The 20,468-nt window shown below is 31.1% G+C and overlaps 1 protein-coding gene across 3 annotated transcripts in view; it reads right to left on the bottom strand.

The window, feature by feature from the left end:
- LOC107437643 (dolichyl-diphosphooligosaccharide--protein glycosyltransferase subunit STT3A) overlaps positions 1–13,058 on the bottom strand; it is a 36,425-nt gene extending 23,367 nt beyond the window's left edge. Inside the window, exons 1-6 of one of the 3 annotated variants that reach the window (XM_016049722.4) lie at positions 12,771–13,058; positions 10,554–10,670; positions 9,561–9,743; positions 9,325–9,470; positions 8,038–8,235; positions 3,653–3,763 (exon numbers count right to left, since the gene is read on the bottom strand). In XM_016049722.4, the coding sequence (XP_015905208.1) occupies positions 3,653–3,763; positions 8,038–8,235; positions 9,325–9,470; positions 9,561–9,743; positions 10,554–10,665 (750 nt within the window). In that variant the 5' untranslated portion in view covers positions 10,666–10,670; positions 12,771–13,058. Of the gene's footprint in view, positions 1–3,652; positions 3,764–8,037; positions 8,236–9,324; positions 9,471–9,560; positions 9,744–10,553; positions 10,671–12,326 lie in introns of all 3 variants that reach the window. The other 2 variants (XM_071187892.1, XM_043040075.2) reach the window with 2 other exon arrangements.
- Positions 13,059–20,468: the final 7,410 nt, after the last annotated feature.

Raw genomic sequence — 20,468 nt, 5'->3', positions numbered from 1 at the left:
TTAGGAACAAGCATTGTTCTGAAGTTACTTAGCATTGTTTCAAAACCTGAGATGGAAAAATTTATTTCGATAACTTTTTCTCTTCCTGTAGTTTGTTTGAAATTTTGAAAGTAAAGGGCTTCTTCCCATCTGGCACAGCTAGCGAAAATCTCATAGCTGGTTGTATATTGGATGACTACACACATATGAAGGGGGGAAAAAGGAAAATATCGTGGTTCCTACGATATTGCATTCAGCAAGGCTACAGAGACACGTGCAATAAAATGGAACGACAATGCTGTGGTAACAATTGTTACTAATGGTACCATTTTGCTCCTTGTAAATGCCAAACAATACAGTCGCATAGAGAGAAAAGAAGTTTCTTAATTAATTTTTTATATATATAAACTCATGTTTGTGAAAATTGCGACACCATGAAGGACTTGCGCGAGTGAGCTGAAATTTTCATAAAATGCAAAGTAGAGCATGATATGCAAATTATTAGAATTTCAGACCCGTAGAGCATGCAGGGGTGATTGTCAAAATTCCGGAAAATTTCTTGAGTAAAAAAAAAATTTTATTTAAAATATATTTAAAATTTTACACATACCTATACCATTTACATATACCTATGATGACCTGGAGAAGTAATTGAAATTTACAAGTATGTCTTTCTTGAGTTTATGATTATAACAACTATATATACTGATAAAAAATGAATATCAATCTTGAATATAAGCTTATCTGGCTCTCACTTACAAACAAATAAAATAAACTGTGTTTTTAAGTTCCGCCTTTGAAAATTTGATTTCCGGAAACTTTTGGGATCAATGATTTTTTGAAACGTAAGAATCTTCGATCTCCGGAAACTTCCGGATCACGGCTAGCGAAAAATCTGGAAATCCAGATTTTTTCCGGAGCACAATCAGCCCTGCACATGCGTATGCTGAGCAGCGCCCTCTGAATGGAGGATGGATCCGAATAGACGGCTGTAGTGAGGCGTGTATGGTTGTCGATGATGGTTATCTGCTAGTGGTAAACGTTAGCTCAGTCGTTACTTATGCCTCTTCGACGAAAGAGAGCGAGATTTTAACAACTTGCAAAGTTTAAACGGGGGAGAATCATTGGCCTTCGTGAAGCTGGATTGTCTTATCGTGCAGTAGCCACTTGTATACAGCGTACTAGCAGCACAGTAATGTGTGTTTGGAAGCAGTGGACGGACGAGTGTCAGACAACTCGGAAATCTGGGAGTGGATCCCGAAATGTCACGTCAGCTCGCGATGATAGACACCTGGCAACACAGTGGTCCATAGCTACAGGTGTTTCATTGTGTGCTTCATCAATTTGAAGATGCCTGCTGCAGCGTGTACTGCGCGCAAGGATCCCCCTCACGCTAAACCGTTGTCGCCTGCGGCCACAATGGGCCAATCAGCATAGGGACTGGCATGCTGATTGGTGGCGTGTCGTGTTTTCTGATGAATCCCTCTTTAACTTGTAGTACCATGATGGCCGCATTCGTGTCAGACGTTATGCCGGTGAACACCACCTTCCGGGGTGCATTATCGAACTCCACAGTGAACAAACATCCGGAGTTAAGATCTGGGGTGTCATAGCATATCATAGACGATCTCAATTGCTACAAATTGCGGGTAATCTGAACAGAAACCGGTACATCAGTGAAGTTCTACAGCCCTAAGCTGTTCCCTTCCTTCAAGCCTTGCCAGGAGCTGTATTTCAACAGGACAATGCCTTCCCTCATATTGCTAGGACTGTTCAATCCTTCCTTGAATCGCAGCAAGTACAGCTTCTTCCTTGGCCTGCGTGTTCCCCGGATATGTCGCCGATTGAACATGTGTGGGATTTCATTGGTCGGCGTCTCGCTTGTGATCCTCGTCCGGTTGTTTCTACGGACGAACTTTGGGTACGCATACAAACAATACGGAATGCTCTTCTTCAGAAAGACATTCAAAATTTGCTTGACTCCATGTCACGTTGTGTAGCAGCACTTATTGCGGTGCATGGTGGCTACACAAAATACCGATTTCAATCTCTCATTATTGTTTGTTTGCTTTGAAAGTTAAACCATTTATTTGTACCACTACCACTCAACTGAGTTTATATAACCGTCCTTGAACAGCCGACCCAATTTTTGGGTTTACAACTTCTAATGTTCATCTAAGCAGCCTTGTAACTTTGTACCCAATCCAGATGACAAGGGAATTTCTGGATCAAACATTGGGAGGAATTTGACTTCGTGGAGAACTTTTTGATGGAACTAACCCGCATTTTGCTTTACATGGAGAGGAAAACCACAAGAATCACCCACACTTAGCCCGACTGCAAAGAGACTCTTACCCATGATCCATCTACAACTGAGGATATTTTACGGTCAGTGCAAGCCGGATGAGGATTCGTATCAACCAGCCATCACAGGGATTCGAGCAAGGCTTTATCCCTTGAGTCATTGCAGCTCAAGAAAAGAAGTTGTGATTTCACAACTCAGTCTTATGTCAGATTACAATAAGCATAGGAGAGGTGTAGACCTACATGACAATGCCATAGTTAAATACTGCCTCAAGATTCAAGGTAAGAAATGGTAAGAAATGGATTTACAAACATCATTGATAGCATTATAGTAAATTTCTGTAAGCTACATAGAATTTCAACAGGCTCAAAAATATCACTTATAGACTATAGATCTTATATAGCTATTGCACAATTAAAATCTGAATCCAAGAACAATCCATCTGGTGAAAGAGTACAAGTTACCCATTCAAACAAAGGCTGCCCATCATCCGAAGCTCTACTAATAGAAGTACAGACTGATAGAATCGAACATACAATAAATGGGCATGGAAAAAAAATCATTAGACGATGTAAAGTGTGCAAAAACCATACGGTTAATTTATGCATCAAATGCAAAGTCCATTTGCATTCAAAATGTTTCCATTAAAAATATAAGAGCTGAACTAAACGAATTGTTCATTAATCTGGTCAATGGTGCGTATACGCACCATTTTGTTTCTTAAATAAAATATTACTTTTCATGCAGGAAACTTATTTTTTGTCTTAAAGAAAGTAATTTAAACATATTTTAATGAAAATAATACCACATTTTTTAAAATTTCTATACTTGGCCTAAAATATACCTGTAATATTTTTTGCATTTAAAGGATTGTCATGGGTTAGAACCCTTGTAACGAAAAATGTTGAATTTATTAAAATAATGCATATCTTTTACTCTGGGATATGTTCCAAGGTACAGCATGATTTACTGTCCACAGGTACAATAACTACACCCTTTAAAGAAAATCACAAGTGTGGTCAATTTAAATGAATAATCATTCCTTTCTAATAATTAAAATTAAAAAAAAATCATATTTTCTAAAGCCAAATCAAATTTAGATGAATAGTTGTATGACATTTTAGAAAATTAATTAGAATGAGAAGAAAGTACTTTTAACAGATGACATTTTCTTTCTCCCACTGAGACAATTTTCAATGCATTAAATACTAACATTTCCTTCCATAACATCAACTCATTAAGAATGGCAACTCACAAAAAATGGATAATATTGCTATTTGACTCTTAGAAATGGTCAACATCCTCAGATAAAACACTTTACTCTAAATTAAAAGTAGTCAACTGAAAAAAAAATAAAGTTATGCTTACTGTACTATATGCAACGTAAACTCGATGGGAAAAACGACCAGTAATCATCAGCACTAATACATGCAAAGGAATCAAATTTATGAGAAACACATAACCTCCCCAAGATGATACCTGCAAACACAAGTTCAAAATATTACAATTGAATAGATACAATTAACATATAAACATGCGTCAGCTTATTAATTAAAAGTAGGTTAACCCTTTTTTCGTACACTTTTGTTGCAATTATTGAATATGTTAATTTTAATATTCTTACAAAAATGAAATTCTGAGTGTTGTCATAGAAAAATAAAATTCTGGTTAACTATAACGAAAAAAACAATAAATAAAATAAAAAACTTTAATGAGAAAGCTTAGTGTCCAAGTTTTCAGCGTTTATTAAATTTTTTTTTGGTGTTATAACTGCACTCACTGAACTACCCTGCTTTAAGGTTTGATTGAAGATAAATATATACTTAATATTAAACAAAAGCGAAATTATAAAGATGTTTTTTAATCTGATAAAAATTACAAGGCTAAAAAAACTGGACCTTACAAAAATAAATTACATAAACATATAAACAAACACAATTTTTGCTTAATAGACAGTTTTTGTGCATAGATTCTGGTTCAGAAAAGAAACCATTGAAAAAAAATATTCTAATTTTGTCCTGGTTATAGAAATAATTGCTTTTTGAAGTGAAAATTTTAGTTTTCTTTTTTTTAATAGATCACTAATTATCTCTAACTTATAGGTATATATTTTGAAATACAATCATTTGTATTCACACAATTTTAAAATTAAATGATCAAGATTCATATTCACGTAATTTAAAAAAACAGATTGAGGTTCATACTCACAAAATTTAAATAAATAAATAAAATCTCACATCTATATTTGTATTAAAACGTTGATATCATTTTGTAGATAAATGCATACTTTTTCCTTGCCAAAATTTCAGGCATTTTTTTCAATTATTTAAAGTTTTTTTTGCTCATAACATTTTTGAAATTCTATTTTAAACATTTCTAAAAAATCCATGATTTTCCTGTTGGAGGAAATATTAAACTCAAATAAATAGTCGTATATATCCCTAAATAATAAGTGGTCTAGCTTGATCATGGGATCTTTAAATTTTCCTTAAATCCACAAAAATTTGCAAATATCTTACTCACTTAAATAGTTGCAACCCAGAAATACATGGGCAGTGGATCCCCTTTATAAAATTTTTGCGTGGTTTTAGCCTTTAAAGATTTTTTAACACTTCTGTAAGAATTTTTCTACATTTCTTTTTATCATTTATCTATGAGTAAACAGAAAAAAAAATTACGTAATCAAACGAAAACAACCACTTAGGAAAGAAAACGTAAATAAAACAACTGCCATTATTCTTTTAAAACACCTGCTAGCAGTTTCTATCATCTTTGACCTTGAGTCTAAAACTGGCTTGTAGGAAAGTAAAAAGATTGATAGAAATAAAAAGGAAGGAAAACAAAGTGTTTTTAATATTAATACTTATTAGTATTGTTTATGAAGTAGAAGAAAAGATAATAAAAATTTAGCAGCTAACAAAAAAAAAGCTACTTTTAAAAATTTTTACAGTTAGGGGCAGGGGATCCTAAAATTCGGCAACTTTATTTTAAAATAAAGACATTACATAGCTAAAGTGATCTATTATCAGTAGAAAAATAATCTTGAAAATAAAATTAATCTTGCTAAACAAAAACACTACATAACTCAAGGTTGATTATAACAGCAAAAGTTGTGTGTTGCAATAAATATGTCCCCAAAGAAAAAGATAACTTCAATCGAATTTTCCAGCACTTAATAACACTCTTTATTTTCACCTTCATTTTCTTTTCAAGAAAACAAAGCTAGACGAGGTAGTTCTAAAAAAATTCAATTCATCAATCTTTTGTCAGTTTTTTTTATATTTTATTTCATAACTGGAATAAAACAGACAACCCAATTCTGAGTTTAACTATCAGTACTATACTCCATTGTCCTATAATTTTGAACATAACAAAGAAGACAAGGGAACTCCTGGATCAAGCATTGGAACAAACTGGCCTTCATGGAGGACTTCGATGGAACTAACCTGCATTGGTGTTACAAGGTCAGAAAACCTTCCACTGTTAGCCCGATGGCAAGGGGATTCTAACCCATGATCCGTCGACCATTGAGGATACTTTAAATCAACACGGTAATTGTTGTGAGTCGGGAGCAGAATTCGCATCAACGAGACACCACTAGGATTTGAACTTGGACCACCTGATTGGGAGACAAACGCTTTATCACCTAAGTCTGCAGTTAAAAAATAATTTCGGCACTGGAACCTTAAATAATTAATCTTCTTCCAGAAAAGCATCGACTATATAAATACAGTTTATTAAGATAATTGTGAACGTTATAACCTATGTAAAACTATGTTTAAACTATCTAATTAAAGGAATGACGGTTTTTCATCCTTTCATCATTAATAATCTTAAATTAGATGAAAAAAATAATTCGAATTATGATTATTAGGGAAACATGTTTCTTTATTAAAGAATTATTTCTTTTTGTATTAAAAAGCACAATAGGAAGTGCTAATGCAATATTATATAAATGCTTGTTCTTTTTCATAATTTGTTCAATATACTGTTATAAGAAACTTATTTTCTTTTTAAAAAATGCATTCATTGGCATTTTACTTAAATTTTATAAAGGCAACTGAAAGATTAAATAAATTATGAATTATAGGTTGTATCTAAATATAATCAGAGGTTTCAAAACTCATCACTGGTAATCCTCCCGGAATCCCTTTCACTCTTCCACAGAACCCTAAGGTTCTGCGGAACATCATTTGGGAACCACTGCCCTAAGTCACTGCAGCTCTGTCTGTAGTCATTGTGTAACTTTCCACTTGAACATAATGTTCAAAGCCAAAATTAAGATTATTTTCATTAGACCACAGAAAGAGTAAAGAAGTAAAATTTTATAAAGCAGCGCATTTTTTCATTACATTAAAATATTTCTATGCCATCATTGATCTTATTGCAAACGAAAGTTTTGTTTCTGGTTTCTGGCGACTAAGTTTGGTTTCTAAAAAGAGAAAGCATATTTGCACAAATCTCAATAAAAAAAAATTTCAAGAAAAATATTTGAGAAAATGTAGATCTGAATAATAATAAACAATTTATAATAGATGTATCCTATCTGCAGTTACTATAACTTTCCACTTCAACAAAAAATATTCAAAGTCAAAATTAAGATTATACTGCGATGAAAAGAAATCATTTTATGACACAGCATATTTTTCTGATATTTTGAAATATTTCTACGCTATCACAATAGAAAACCTTTCTGCAAGTGAGTTTCATCTCGGTCAATTATGCCATCATATTTCAAGCTTGATCACGAGGATTTATAAAATAAATTTATAATTCTTAAAAGTTAATAATTAAATCTAAATACTTAAAATGCAAAATCAAATAAGCTAAGAAAAGAAAACAAAAAAAAGGTTTAAATCAACTCATCAGGTAGTGTAAAATGTTCCTTTTATATCTGAAGAAATGACTTACGCTCTAATGATTTAACATGGTCCATAAGTACAAATCAAATCTTTTGGATTATGTCATTTCCTTGCAGGAAACGGTACAATAGCACACAGTGCATTTATTTAATTTTCTAATACACTCACATAAATATATTCCTTCAATTTGTTTTTCCAACCAATCCCATCACCAGGGATTTTTAATTTTTTTATCTATTTACCAAACCTCAAAAAAAAGAATGAGATACTATATCTGTAGGAAAGCTGGCCATTCTTCTAAGAACAGATCAAATTATTAGCAATTATTATGAAAAAGCTGGAGGAACAGATTTCAATCAAATAGTGACGGGGAAAGAAAGAACAAACAATGAGTCCGGAATGAGTCCTCCAACGATAAGAAAATACTGAAGTAGGCAACGGGGATGCTTTATGAAGATCAACCAGTTTTACCCCAGGGCAGAATGAAGGCTTCAATACTTTTGCTACACAGAAAATAAAACTCCTAATAAAATATTTTCACCTCTGCAAAAAAAAATTTTACCGGAAATTTTATATGGGAAGAAGCGGGAAAATGGAATAATCTGAAGGGAAAACTACGAGATAAACCCTGAATTGACCATTAACTAATAAATGTTTTAAACTACAAGACGAAAAAATTTATCATCACTTAATACAAGAAAAGCATAACCTGGTATTTCAAACTTTATACAATAATTTATTTAATTTTTATAGCTTGCATGTCCACTGGAATCTTGCATGTCCATTGGAATGAACTATCTTTATACATATATTTCTTAATGTCAAACATAAACATCTGTAATAAGGTTAAATAAATAAATCACAGAGAAAAATATTAAAATACATACATACCATGTAAAAATAAGCAATCCCACACATTGCAGCCCAATAAATAGATCCAGTTTTTACAGATTTAATCCACATATAGTAAGTTAGAAGCATACAAAAAATAGCTATTCCTTCGTTATCATATGACCCAGCAACAGATCTAGAAATATAACCAGGTACAACTGATATCATAGCAGCAGCAACCAATCCAGCCCCAGCATCCTAAAAATTAAGTTAATCTATTAGATAAAGAAAAAAAAATTGGCATTAAAATTTTTTCCAAAAATTTACCGAGGTTGAACAATTAAAGCTTAAATATGCATCCATACATGCATAATAAAATACATACTATAAAATACATCCATATTTTAAAGTTTAAAATCAAATAGCATTCCTAAACTGAACTGTAAAATCAGTCCCCGACTGAGTTTGTGAATAATATATTTTGTCCGCATGGAAAGTTAAACAACTGTAATATTAAGCCAAATAAAGTTTTCAAATTTTAAAGAAGAGTTACTATAGTTGAATCTAAATCCCTGATTCCTGTATATTTTGTTTTCCTGAATGTATCATCTTGTTTTAGCGGCATAGTCATAAATGTTATTCTTATAATGCTAATAGTAATCATTTAGAACATTTACGAAACTATCAGATTCAATTATCTATCAATCAGAAATTTTGCTTAGATTTGAAAAAAATACTTGTCATAAAATTTATTGCAACCGTGACTTTGAATGCACATTAACATTGAGAGGAAACTGATGGCAGATACAATGTCAATCATGATTGCATGTTCAATGCAATCTGCAATGAGCTGACAATAGGATGCTATGAACTGACAATATGATAGTAAGAGGTAGATAAAACAATAAACATTATTACCCAGGTCGCTCCTGGTTGTTCTAAATGTGACCTAGAACATGCATGTTCAGTAAGAAAGTGTGAAGGTGGATAGGACAAAACAAAAGTTTGTTTTTGAAAAATGCCACTTAATACTCTCATTTTAGCTCAAGTCCTGATACAGCATTATCTTCGTTTTTTTCCTGTCAATTGCTATTAAAATGGCAAAACTAATTCATACTTCTAAAGAAAGAGTTCTCATGCTCAAAGAAATAGAGGCACATCTAATTGAGAAAAGAATTCACATTTTTCAGTTTAAACTCATTGCCTTCAGTGTTAAATTCAATAATTTAAAGAGATGTTTTTGGAGAACAATCTTCCGCACATAGGATTTTGTACTGTATAATGATGGGAAAAAAAGGAATTCTGCCCCTATTAAAAAGATCAAATACAAATATAACTGTAACTAACCTTTAGCTCCTTTGTGAGAAGATAGGTTATTATTGTTGTGAAACTCGAAAATAATGGGGCCAAGAAAACACATACATTTCGAATATCAATAGTCACATTTAAATATTGGAGAACATGATAAATAGATGCAGAAGTAACCATAAGACCTAAAAATAAATATATTTTCAATGTCACATCAATATAAATTTGAAGTATAATAAAAGTAACAAATAAATTAATAAAAAATAATAACAAACCAGGATAGATTGTGCCGCCAATAATCCTACCTAAAGGATACCATGCCCTATCATCAAACCAATTATGAAAACTATAAAAACCATTTTCAGATAAATACTTGGTTGTTCTATAGTTGAAGTAAGGATCAAACTCATGTATCACACTTTCAAATCTCAAAACAGAAAACAGCCTAGTTGAAAATGCTGAAACCAAAAACAAAAAATTCAATTCTGATAAGTTTAGAGTAATTTGTATAAACTACTACATGTTATATTATAACAAAAAATAATAATTTGCTTGTATTTAATGAAGTATTTAAACTTAATTTTCAAAACTTGAATGGTAAAAATTATCAATTTCTTATTAATATTTAATTTCAAATATTTTAATACCATTTTATCATTTTTAGCAAAAAAAGAAAAAATCAGAAACTTTTACTATTAAATTTAAGTGATCAAATATAAAGACAATAAGCAGAAATTAAAGTGTTATGTACAAGCTATCATAGTTAATTAGTAAACTATTAAAATTAGAATTTTAGTGAGTTGCCAAAAGCAACTTCAAAGTGTAAATTTTCAATTAAGTAAGAACATTTGCGTATAAAATAAATCTCCAATAAGATTAATATTAATTCTTTAATAACAAAAACCATTTATGATGAAAGTGACAACAGTATAAATGACTACAGTATTAAACATAAAAAATAGACCTGATAAAACATTTAAAATTGCATCTCTTACAATTTGCATTCGCAAATAATATACAATACACATGTAAGGGTGCACAACCTTTCGCTCGTGGGCCACATGCAGCTCGCGAGAGCTTCTGAACACAATGAAAAAAATCTTATTTGAAAAGAAAAAAATAGTTTACAGACAAATTATGATATTTGCCACCAGCATGACTTAACAAGCAAGCGGCCCTTTGCTAGTCAACCTGATACACAAATGGCTCCTCACTGAAAAAGGATGTGCCCCCTTAATTTATAGATTTAAACATGAACTGATACTTACACAAAACTGCAGCCATAGACAATATTAACATTTTAAGTAATGTATCTTGTTTTTCGGGTGACATTCTAATGAACCATCTAGGCCGTTTATATAATAAGTATGAGGAAGACATGGTGGCTGGAAAAAGTATAATGGAAATATATTTATTAATCAGACTATCAGAAAATGTACACAAAAAAGTTGTTACTACTGGAGCTCTATGATGACCTGACAAGAACTAGGGGAACTTTTAACCTTCTAGTTTAATACCTACTTTATACATCAAATAAAAAAGTTATTAATGAAAAATATATTTAAGACCAACCATTAAATTGGAAAAGAAAATGAATATTAACATTTTCTCGCACTAATAAAAAAAAAATAACATATTGCATTAGAAGAAATGAGTTAATATTAAAATGAGATCATTATTTTGCTTACAATAAGTTTTCAAAAAATTTAATAAGATTGAGTTCTGTGATACAGAGCTAATGTGTCAAATTAAAGCCTCAAATTAAACTTTTAAAACATTAACAATCATATAACTTTCCAATTCCAAGTAAATTCAGGGTTTCCATGGGGCATGAGACTGAGTAAGTGCAAATTAAAGGCATGGTGCACCAGGCTCAATTATTTTAATCCCATTAATAATTTTCATTTGTTTTTCCCATTTCCATCCTACTAGTATACTACAAATTCTATTTAAGAATTTAATAGCTTAATTGAAGTGGGCAAATTTTTATTACATGAAGTTGTATTTTAGATCTGTACTGTTATACATTCGAAAGTTTATTTCGATAAGAATAGAGAAGATCAGATTTATTTTGCAAGGTCAGATTTATAACTTTACTATTACCAGCAGTTATTTCAGTTAATGTGATGAGGAAAAAAAATCATTGTATTCTTTTGCCAAACCCAGAACATGGGATATGTTGGCCCATCAAAATAATTCAGAGAAACTTTGTTACAAGAATTATTCTAACATCTTATGGAATTATACAGTTAATCATAATCCAATCATAATTATATAATCATAATCCAATTACATAATCAAATCATAATTATAATCATTTAAATTTTTTAGAAGTAGGAAAGTCTTTAAAATATTCTTTTTGAAACTGCGTGTAGAATATTTACATGCAGGGAGCTTTTTGTAAATTAAAACAAGAAAAAAATGTGTACAATGTCTTTTTTAAACTTTAAGCACATTATGATTGTAGTTGTAAAAATAGTTAACTTCATTCAGTCTGATGGTGACATTTACTTTCAATTTTTATCTGAGAGAAAAGATTTTCACATTGTGAAGTGCAGCAAAATAACCGTGAAGTACTTTTTTAGTTTCTTCGGACAGCCACACAAAGAAACTAAAAAAAATCTCTAAGGAGACCAACTCGTAGCCAACCGCAGCGTTAATTTAGAATCCAGCAGTCCTTATCAGATTGCTCTCTTTTTTTGGAGATTTTTCTCTTACTTGTAGTTGGTCTGATTAATAATGTAAGCTGAATTAGAAAAACCAGAACTAAATACAGGTCAAGAATCAAATTTTTTTTTTTTTTCATTTAAGAAAATATCAAACAGAAAAGTGTAACGCTAAACACTGCTGAATTGAAAAATAGTCTCACACAAACCTCTACATAATTTTTTACAACAAATTTGCATATACAAAACTCATTTGAAACTTGACGATTGTAATTGGTGTACCGGATAACAATACAAAAATATCAGTTTTTTTAAATACCAGAAATTCATTCTAAAGTTATTTGCTAGATTCATTCTGCTACTAAAATTTATTACCTAATGTACGTGTGGCCCTCGGTCGTAAAAAGTTGAAGGCCCCTGATGTAAAGTTTTGAAGAAACTATCCTAGATAATGTTGTCAAGATAGATAGAAGTTATTTAATTCGACGTTAATGATTGCAATACAGCATTTCTAAATGTCTGAATGACAAGCGGGTCTTAAAACTAATACAGTATTTTAATTTTAAAATCAACAATGAAAACATCTTCTTTAAAATATAAATAATATTCAAAATCGATCAGAAATTTCTCAAATTATCAAAACATAAGAATATCACAATAACATTTTACGTAACGAAAACCACGGTAAGACAAAGCGCAGAAAAAATATTGAGCAAAAAATTAGCGAAACTTTTAAAAAAAAAGAATAAAATGCATTTATTTTATGTTAGGAAAATTATCAAAACCACGTCATTAACTTATTTCAAATAATACAAATACCGGTAATTGACTAATCTCACTCCAACCGGCACAAACGTCAAATCAAAGAATTTTCAACAAAAAAAAATGTGAATTAAGTAGCAAACACTTTGTTCAGGTGTTAGAAAGTTGAACGAATTTTTACTCAGGTGTAAATTAAAAGAATAAAAGCATATTTCCTTCGCTGCCTAGTATGAACATCAGAGAAGTCACATTATCTTTTTGTTTACATTAAAATTAAATAAAAAAAAATAAATGTTTACGTTGACAAAAAAATCATTGCCACATTTGAATTTTAAAAAAAAAAAATGTCTAAAACTTAGTTGACTTAAGGGACATTCACACAAAACACAAATTGAAGATGAGAGCGAGAACCTGATTGGCGGATTTTCCGCCAATAAATATTTTTCGTCATATGGTTCTCGCTCGCATCTCCGAATTCAAATCCATAAATTTTGCTCATCTAGTGTGAATGCTGCTTAAAGGACACTGACGCTTCATTCGATTCCTTTTCCAGTCCGGAAGGACTCGGATTCGATCCTCGACTCCGCTAATAAACACCGAATAGAAAGGATATATGTGCTCGTAAGATCTGTAGAATCGAAAATCCTATGGAGCAGAAGATCAAAATTGTGCTGGCTTGTCTTCGGATCTACCTCGTGGATGTTTCCCAGCTTGAATACGCCCCTTAGCGGAGATGATATTTTCCAGATGGTTGACCGTGTAAAGTTAAGCGCGGATGGTGCTAGGATTTAAAATTCATCGAAAGACTTCCGGGTTACTGCTTCCGACTGATTTTTACGTCAAAGCTTGAAAAAATGCACCATCCAATATTATTATACTTGTAGTGTTTTCAATATAACATGCTCTTTTAATAAAATTTTCAACGAAATAACAATAGATGAATTCGAAAGACTCCGCAACATTTCTGTGATGCTACCCAAAAAATAACAAACGGAGCTATATAGCTCCGTTTGAAATATTTCAAACAAATATAGCCAGATAAGGATAACACTCAAAACATGGCTAACCTTACACTTTATTTATGCTGTGATATTTTGTTAAATTTGTTTCAGGCTCACAACCTGTTAGAATTTGCAAATTACAGAAAATTCTTATTAATGGTAAAATTAGGTATAAATTTAAACACAAATCACATTAATGAAACTTCCTAGAATATTAAGCCTGGTCACACATCACCTCATGAAACATAACATAAGCGGAGGAATGTATAGTCTGTCTGAGATAAGAACTCCTCCCGCCACGAAGTCTGAGGCCGTCTGGTGCTATGGAAACAAGAATGGCGCATTTTAGGGAGGGTAGCTTCACTCTAGGACTAACACAATAGGCCGAAGAAAGAGATTCCCTTTCTCCCGCCGACCCGAGTCAAAACCACTCCAAAATAGTGACCCCGCACCCCTACCTGAAATATTCATACCTCGTGACCATGGTCACCGCCACAGGTCCAAACGAATGTCAGGGGGAGTTCTTATTTTAGATAAATTTCTTCCTGTTTCAGGAAGCTTGTTTTTGTTTACATTCAGTCAACCATCCATTGTGATCTACTTTATAGAGGCTGCTAGTATTGGCGATTGAAATGAGCTACAGCTGGCGTAGAGCAGAACTTTCTACCTATGGCAACACTACGCATGCTTTCACCATTAGCGTGTGGGAGAATCATAGAAAAAGGGAGCACGTTAGTTTCTAGTAGTAGCTAGCACGTTATTTCGACTGTTAAATAGATTAAAATCATTTAAGATAGGAAACGATATGGAACTGAAAACTATATTAAACATAGATTTAAAAGGAAGCGTCATGTAAATTTAAAAAAACATTTTTACTAATTAAACACGAAAAATATTAAGAAAGAGGAAAATATCGTAGTACATTCCTACACAGCTGAGAAGGGGAGGAGAGGGAGGGACCAAAGGCATGAACTAGTTTTCCCTCTAAATGGCGTATTCAAGCTTTGCGATAGCCTTATTATTTTAAAATTTGGTTAAGTTAACACAATTATGTGAACAAAATTCATTAAATAACTAGAGGAATAAATCTTGAACAATTAGATTTGTTACATGATTAAATTTGCAAAGCTTTCTAATTGGAAAAAAGAAAATTATGTTCAGTTTCGCTTTTCAAACTGATAAGTAAAAGAATGTTTTATCATTATATATTTATAATAACTCATAAAATTAAAATTTGATTGAATTCAGAAAATCTCACATAAAGAGAGAAACATTAAGAAATTCTTTTATCTTTTTCCTTAACATATTTTCCATACTTTTAACTATTTGGGAGATTTTTTTTCAAACTTTAAATTAAATTGTATAAAGTAATCTTCACAGCTCAGATTAGAGCAATCAATGCATTCGTATCACCCAGAAGAAGTTAAAAACGCCTCTGCTGATAATGGAAAGAATCACCGTTAGGGAGAAGGTGAATATTTAAAATTGGATTTCCAAAGAACTATTCGAACAAATTTTATATTTCGCCATATAAAATTACATTATTTAAATAAAAAAATATGTATACCTTACAAATCAATTTTTTTTTCAGTCTTTTATAAAATAAAATATTATACAAAATTATTTTTGGATAAATGAATTTTATACTTGCGTGCAAATTTCTGTTTGATTCATTAAAAAAATTTCTCTATATACGGCGAGATGTGCAAGAAGTAAAATTAACATTAAGAATTCCAAACTGATGTTTTTGCAACAAAAGCACGCTTTTGTGCTTAATGTCGTAATTCGAAATATAGAGAGCACTAATTAGCACATTTAAGGTGACTCCATTAAACAATTAAAATAGAATCCTAGTCAGGGGCGGTTCCAGAAATTTTTCAAGGGGGGGGGGTTAAAGACTCAGATTCCCCCCCCCACACACAATAAATTCTTTTTATAAAAATAATTTTTTTAAAATATTTTTTTTGAAAAAAAAAATTTTTTTTAATGCTAGTCTTCTCATTTATTCTTTTCATAATGAACGATACATAAATAATCCAAGTATTCAACATCTTAAAATAATAAATGTTATGCGTTTTTTAGAAACTTTGGCAAATCTGTCAATGATTAATTTCAACATCCAAATTAATTTCTCGATGAATGTTCAATAATGCGAGTCCATTTAATCGTTTGATTTTAAGTTGCTCTAAGCCAAGTTTTGAGGCGTCGAAGAGTTGAAAAGGAGTGTCATGCTCCTGTCGGGCATGGCCAGCCCCCCCATCGGGAAAATTTTAAAGTCTCGTCGGGAAAATAGTCTGATCACATTTTTTTCTAAATTTCGTCAAAAATTCATTTACGAATTCCTAATAAAAAATTTTTTAGTTGACTTTTTAGTTTTTATTTATTTATTTTCAAGAATTAGTAACAAAAATTAGTAAAATATATTGTAAATTCTATGTAATTGTAGTTTCACTGCACTTCTCATAACTTTGCCCATACATTGTTAAACTAGAGACCGGATGCGATTAGACATGGGTGAAATTGACGACTTTTCGAATTCCCTTAGAAATCCTTTCCCATACAGACACATTCTTAATTTTCTTGGAAACTTATCTTTCAAACTGCTATTCTTTCTTTAGGAGAACTGAGAAGGGGATAATCACACCTTGACAAAAGCCCGAGGGATAGAAACAGACGCAAGTCCTATTTACGAATTCTTTTTCATGTAATGTGTTTATCAATGGTTTATGGGATCACATAATTGCTTTTTGAAATTTTCAAGCAAAATGAAAGTTTAAGAATAAAATAAAATGCTTTTAATTTTTTATCTCTCTTTTTTTAATACTTTTAAATGAGGAAAATCAACGCAATTCGGATTCAAGGTTTATATTTTAATCAACGCAATAATTATGCAGTCGGAAAAAAAGAAAAACAGTAACAAAATATTTTTAATTTATTATCACTTTTTTAGTAGTAAAAAGATTGATTCAGAAAAACAATTAAACTGTTCGTATTCAATATCTTAAAATATATATTAATCAACACAACAGATTCTCATTGACTTATTTTATGTACAGTGTATGAAATGGAAAAAGGGAACACCTTGATTAACTTTTGATTATCATATTTTCACGTACAAAGACTCAATACCATATTTTAAGTTACGAAAATGAACAGAAAAGCGCATTCTGTTCTGGATAAACATACAAATTTTGTCTATAGTTTTAGGTTTTTAATTTTCAAAATGCAGAAACAGCCGCAATCTGGAAGATATGACCCATTATCTCGAGAGCTTTTTGAGTGTATTGAAAAATGTTTGCATAAAATTACAAAAAACATTTTATACACAAATTTTTAAACAAAAATAATTTTGAATAATTATTTGTTATTAGTTTATTAAATAATAGTAAAATATATTGAATTGTATGTTCTACATATTTTTACATCCTTTTAATTTCAAAATACGAACTTTCAGAGCAATCGATCAATTAGTTTCTGAGTTATCAAATTTTAAAAAAGTCAGTTTGCTTAAAATTTTATTGATTTCGAATCATTCAACCGATTTCATTCAAATTTTGTATTTTACAATTTAAAATTACCTTCCATAAAATTTTATAAAAATTTGTATATCTTGCTATTTTATTTTATCCGTCGTTGAACAACCAACCCAATTTTCGGGTTTACGACTACTAATGTTCAACTCTATAACTTGTAATTTTGAACCAATCCAGAAGACAAGGAAACTCCTGGATAAGCACCCCAGGGGTATTGATTTGTTATGGGAACAAGGAGGACTTTGCGACTCGACAGATTTAACGCGCATCAGTCGCCATTTACTACACGGGGATTTCAAAAATCGGGTTTCAGAATTTTTCCAACGCATATTATAAATATAAAAAATATTAAATATTTTATAACTATTTAAACCTATATTTTTTTGCATGGCATTACCTTTGGAAAAACGAATTTTTGCAATTGTACGAAATTTTTTTCGATTCAATCAAAACGCAAAACGTTCTTGAGATATGACGAGATTGAGATATTATCATCATTATCATTGAGCTATTATTTCGAATCTATTACTATGCAATTATATGAAATTAACAAAAGAGGACAAAATGAAAGACGTTTTTATTTATTTATATCTGATATAAATATTGAAAGTGAACATCATTTCACCTTATTTTCCTCTTTCAATTATAATCCTTAAAATTATCAAAGCATATATATATGGATAACCACCAGCTTAATTACCTTTCTATATAAAAAAGAAAAATTATTTTGCTATTCCCAATTTTTTTTAAGCGAATTGAAAAAGTTTTGCATACAATTCCAATCAGATCAATCAATTCTTATTCGTTTTTCTAAAGATAATTTCACGCAAAATAAAACTTTCAATAAACATTTATTACTACTTTATTTAAGGGAAGTTGAGAAACTTAAGAAATGTAAGGTGTACAATTTTTTCATCATTTGCAATTTTAAATGTCAAAATACAAAATTTAAGCAAAATCGGTCAAATAAGTCCCGATAAATAAAAAAAAATCTTATTTTTCGAAATTTGGTCCCCTAACTTCTTAATCTTTAGTGTCCATTTTTTGTGACTTGAAATTCGTAACTATGAAAGCAAAAGCAAATTTAAATCGTAGAGGAAAGAATGTTTCGCGTTGATATGTGGTAAACAATAATTAATTGTGTGAAAGGTTATTCGTAGCAGGCGTATGTCAATATGTAAAAAGCTTCTGCAGGGCAAAACAGAAATCTTTATAGAATGTGTGCTTTCAGCTTTGCAGAGAAACGAAAACATAGGCAGACAAACAGCAGCCACGTGTGGCATTTTTTTTTAAAATGTAAGCTAGTTAATATTCGTTTCTCGGACCCAAATTCAAAATTTGTAAATTGAAAAATAATTACAAATTTAAGCTGCATTGTTTGAATCTTATATTCTAAGCCGATGGACTTACTCTTTTTCTCAAATGGAGAAATTAACATTTTGCCGGACATAGATGTTTACTTTAAAAGCATCTTTGAAAAGAAAAAGGAATAGCAAGGAGAAATTTTAAAAGTCTCTTTGTTTTTATTTACAATATATATTAACAACGAGTCCCCTGATTAAAATAGCCCTTTTTTTGTCCGTAAAATTATACTATGGAACAATTAAAAGAAATTCGAATTTTACAATTTTATGGGCATATCAATTTCGAAGTTCGTTCAAAACTGTGCATGATATCTTTAGATAGAATACGTGGATGCAAAAAATGTACTTAAAACTTTATTTGCAAAACATTTAAATGATTCAAAAGCCAATCGATGCATATAAAAATGTTGTTTAAATGTCTAGTTAAATGTGCATGAAATTTCAAATTTTTATCAGCGAATAATTTTTGCGTTATGAGAGTAAGAAGGGTAGAAATTTTTTGAAATAGCGGTTACTGCTACAACTATTTTTCTTTATTACAAAAGTAATTTTTACGCTTACAATGTATGGTAAATTGCACCACACAGTACAAAATACATCGATAACAGAAAAAAAAATTAGATTTAATCTTACATTAAAGGGAATCTGCACATTATGGTATCAATATTAGTGATTTTAGATTGTTAGAAACACACTTGAAAAACATGACGTGAGTAAAAAATTTAAAGTATAAAATTCGTTTTAATTTAAATATTTTGAATTAATTTGTTTGAGCCCCCCAGTCGGGGGAAACTTGACCCCTTGTCGGGCAGAGTCTGGCGCCAACCTTGGTTCTGCTATTGCTGCACTAACTGGCAGAGTTATTAAAATTTTCAACAACATATTGATTGATGGGTACAAATCGATGTCACATGCATTAATAATGTTGGAAAGATCGTTGGGCACTTCAAGTCCTGCGTCTGTTTCACGCTGTCCTTTTGCCACCCAAAGACGAAATTCTGTTTCGACAGCTTTTACGGAAGCATTCAAGAGATTCTTATAAGACTCGGCAGTTTCACGAATGGCTATAAGATCTTCTGTAACAGTTTGACGATGTAAAAAAACTCGTTAATCATAAAGTTTCATCACATCTGGGGAAAGTCTGTCCTTTAAATCTGTTAAAATATCTAATAAAGGAATATAAATAGCCTTCCGAAAATATTCTTCTGGGGTCTGGTTTGGCTGATTATTATTTCTTTGTGCTTGTCGAGAAACTAAACGCTTTGGTTGCAGCTCTACATTTAATTGTTCAGCAGCATCTCCAGCTTCAGAAAACAGTTGTTGAAAAGCAGTATCGGCCCTTTTCTTATATTCTCAAGAATAGTAATAGTATCAGTCAAAGCGGTTGTGGCCCTTTTTAAGTCCAGGGATGGAGTTTGAAGAAGACGACTGAGCGGTACTGTTGTTCCTAAAATGTAAAACAAAACAATAAATATTATTCACGATAAGTATACATTGTAGAANATTTGGGGGGTTTAAAAATTTTATCCTACAATCTGTAGAACCCAAGTTAATTATCAATGAAGTTTTTCTTCGTTTTAGACGTAACGGTAGTATTGAGTCTATACACAGCTGCCGTACAGGTTCAGAGATAATTTTTGTTGTAATAATATAATATGCAAATTGTAAAATAATGAAAAAAAAAAGGTTTAATTTAAGAAGGGAAAAAATTATTACATCAAAGCACAATTTGAGAAATATTACTTTTGAATGTCTCTAATGTCAACCAACTTATGTAAAAAGTAATTTTTTTTTTTAATTTTATAACCGTCCACCCAATTCTGAGTTTATGAATTCCAAAGTTCAATTCCATAACTT

This window comes from Parasteatoda tepidariorum, chromosome X1 (genome assembly GCF_043381705.1).
Source record: "Parasteatoda tepidariorum isolate YZ-2023 chromosome X1, CAS_Ptep_4.0, whole genome shotgun sequence".
NCBI classification, from domain to species: Eukaryota; Metazoa; Arthropoda; class Arachnida; order Araneae; family Theridiidae; genus Parasteatoda; species Parasteatoda tepidariorum.
The sequence above is the reverse complement of the archived record's forward strand: the minus strand, read 5'-3'. Positions and strand labels throughout refer to the sequence as shown.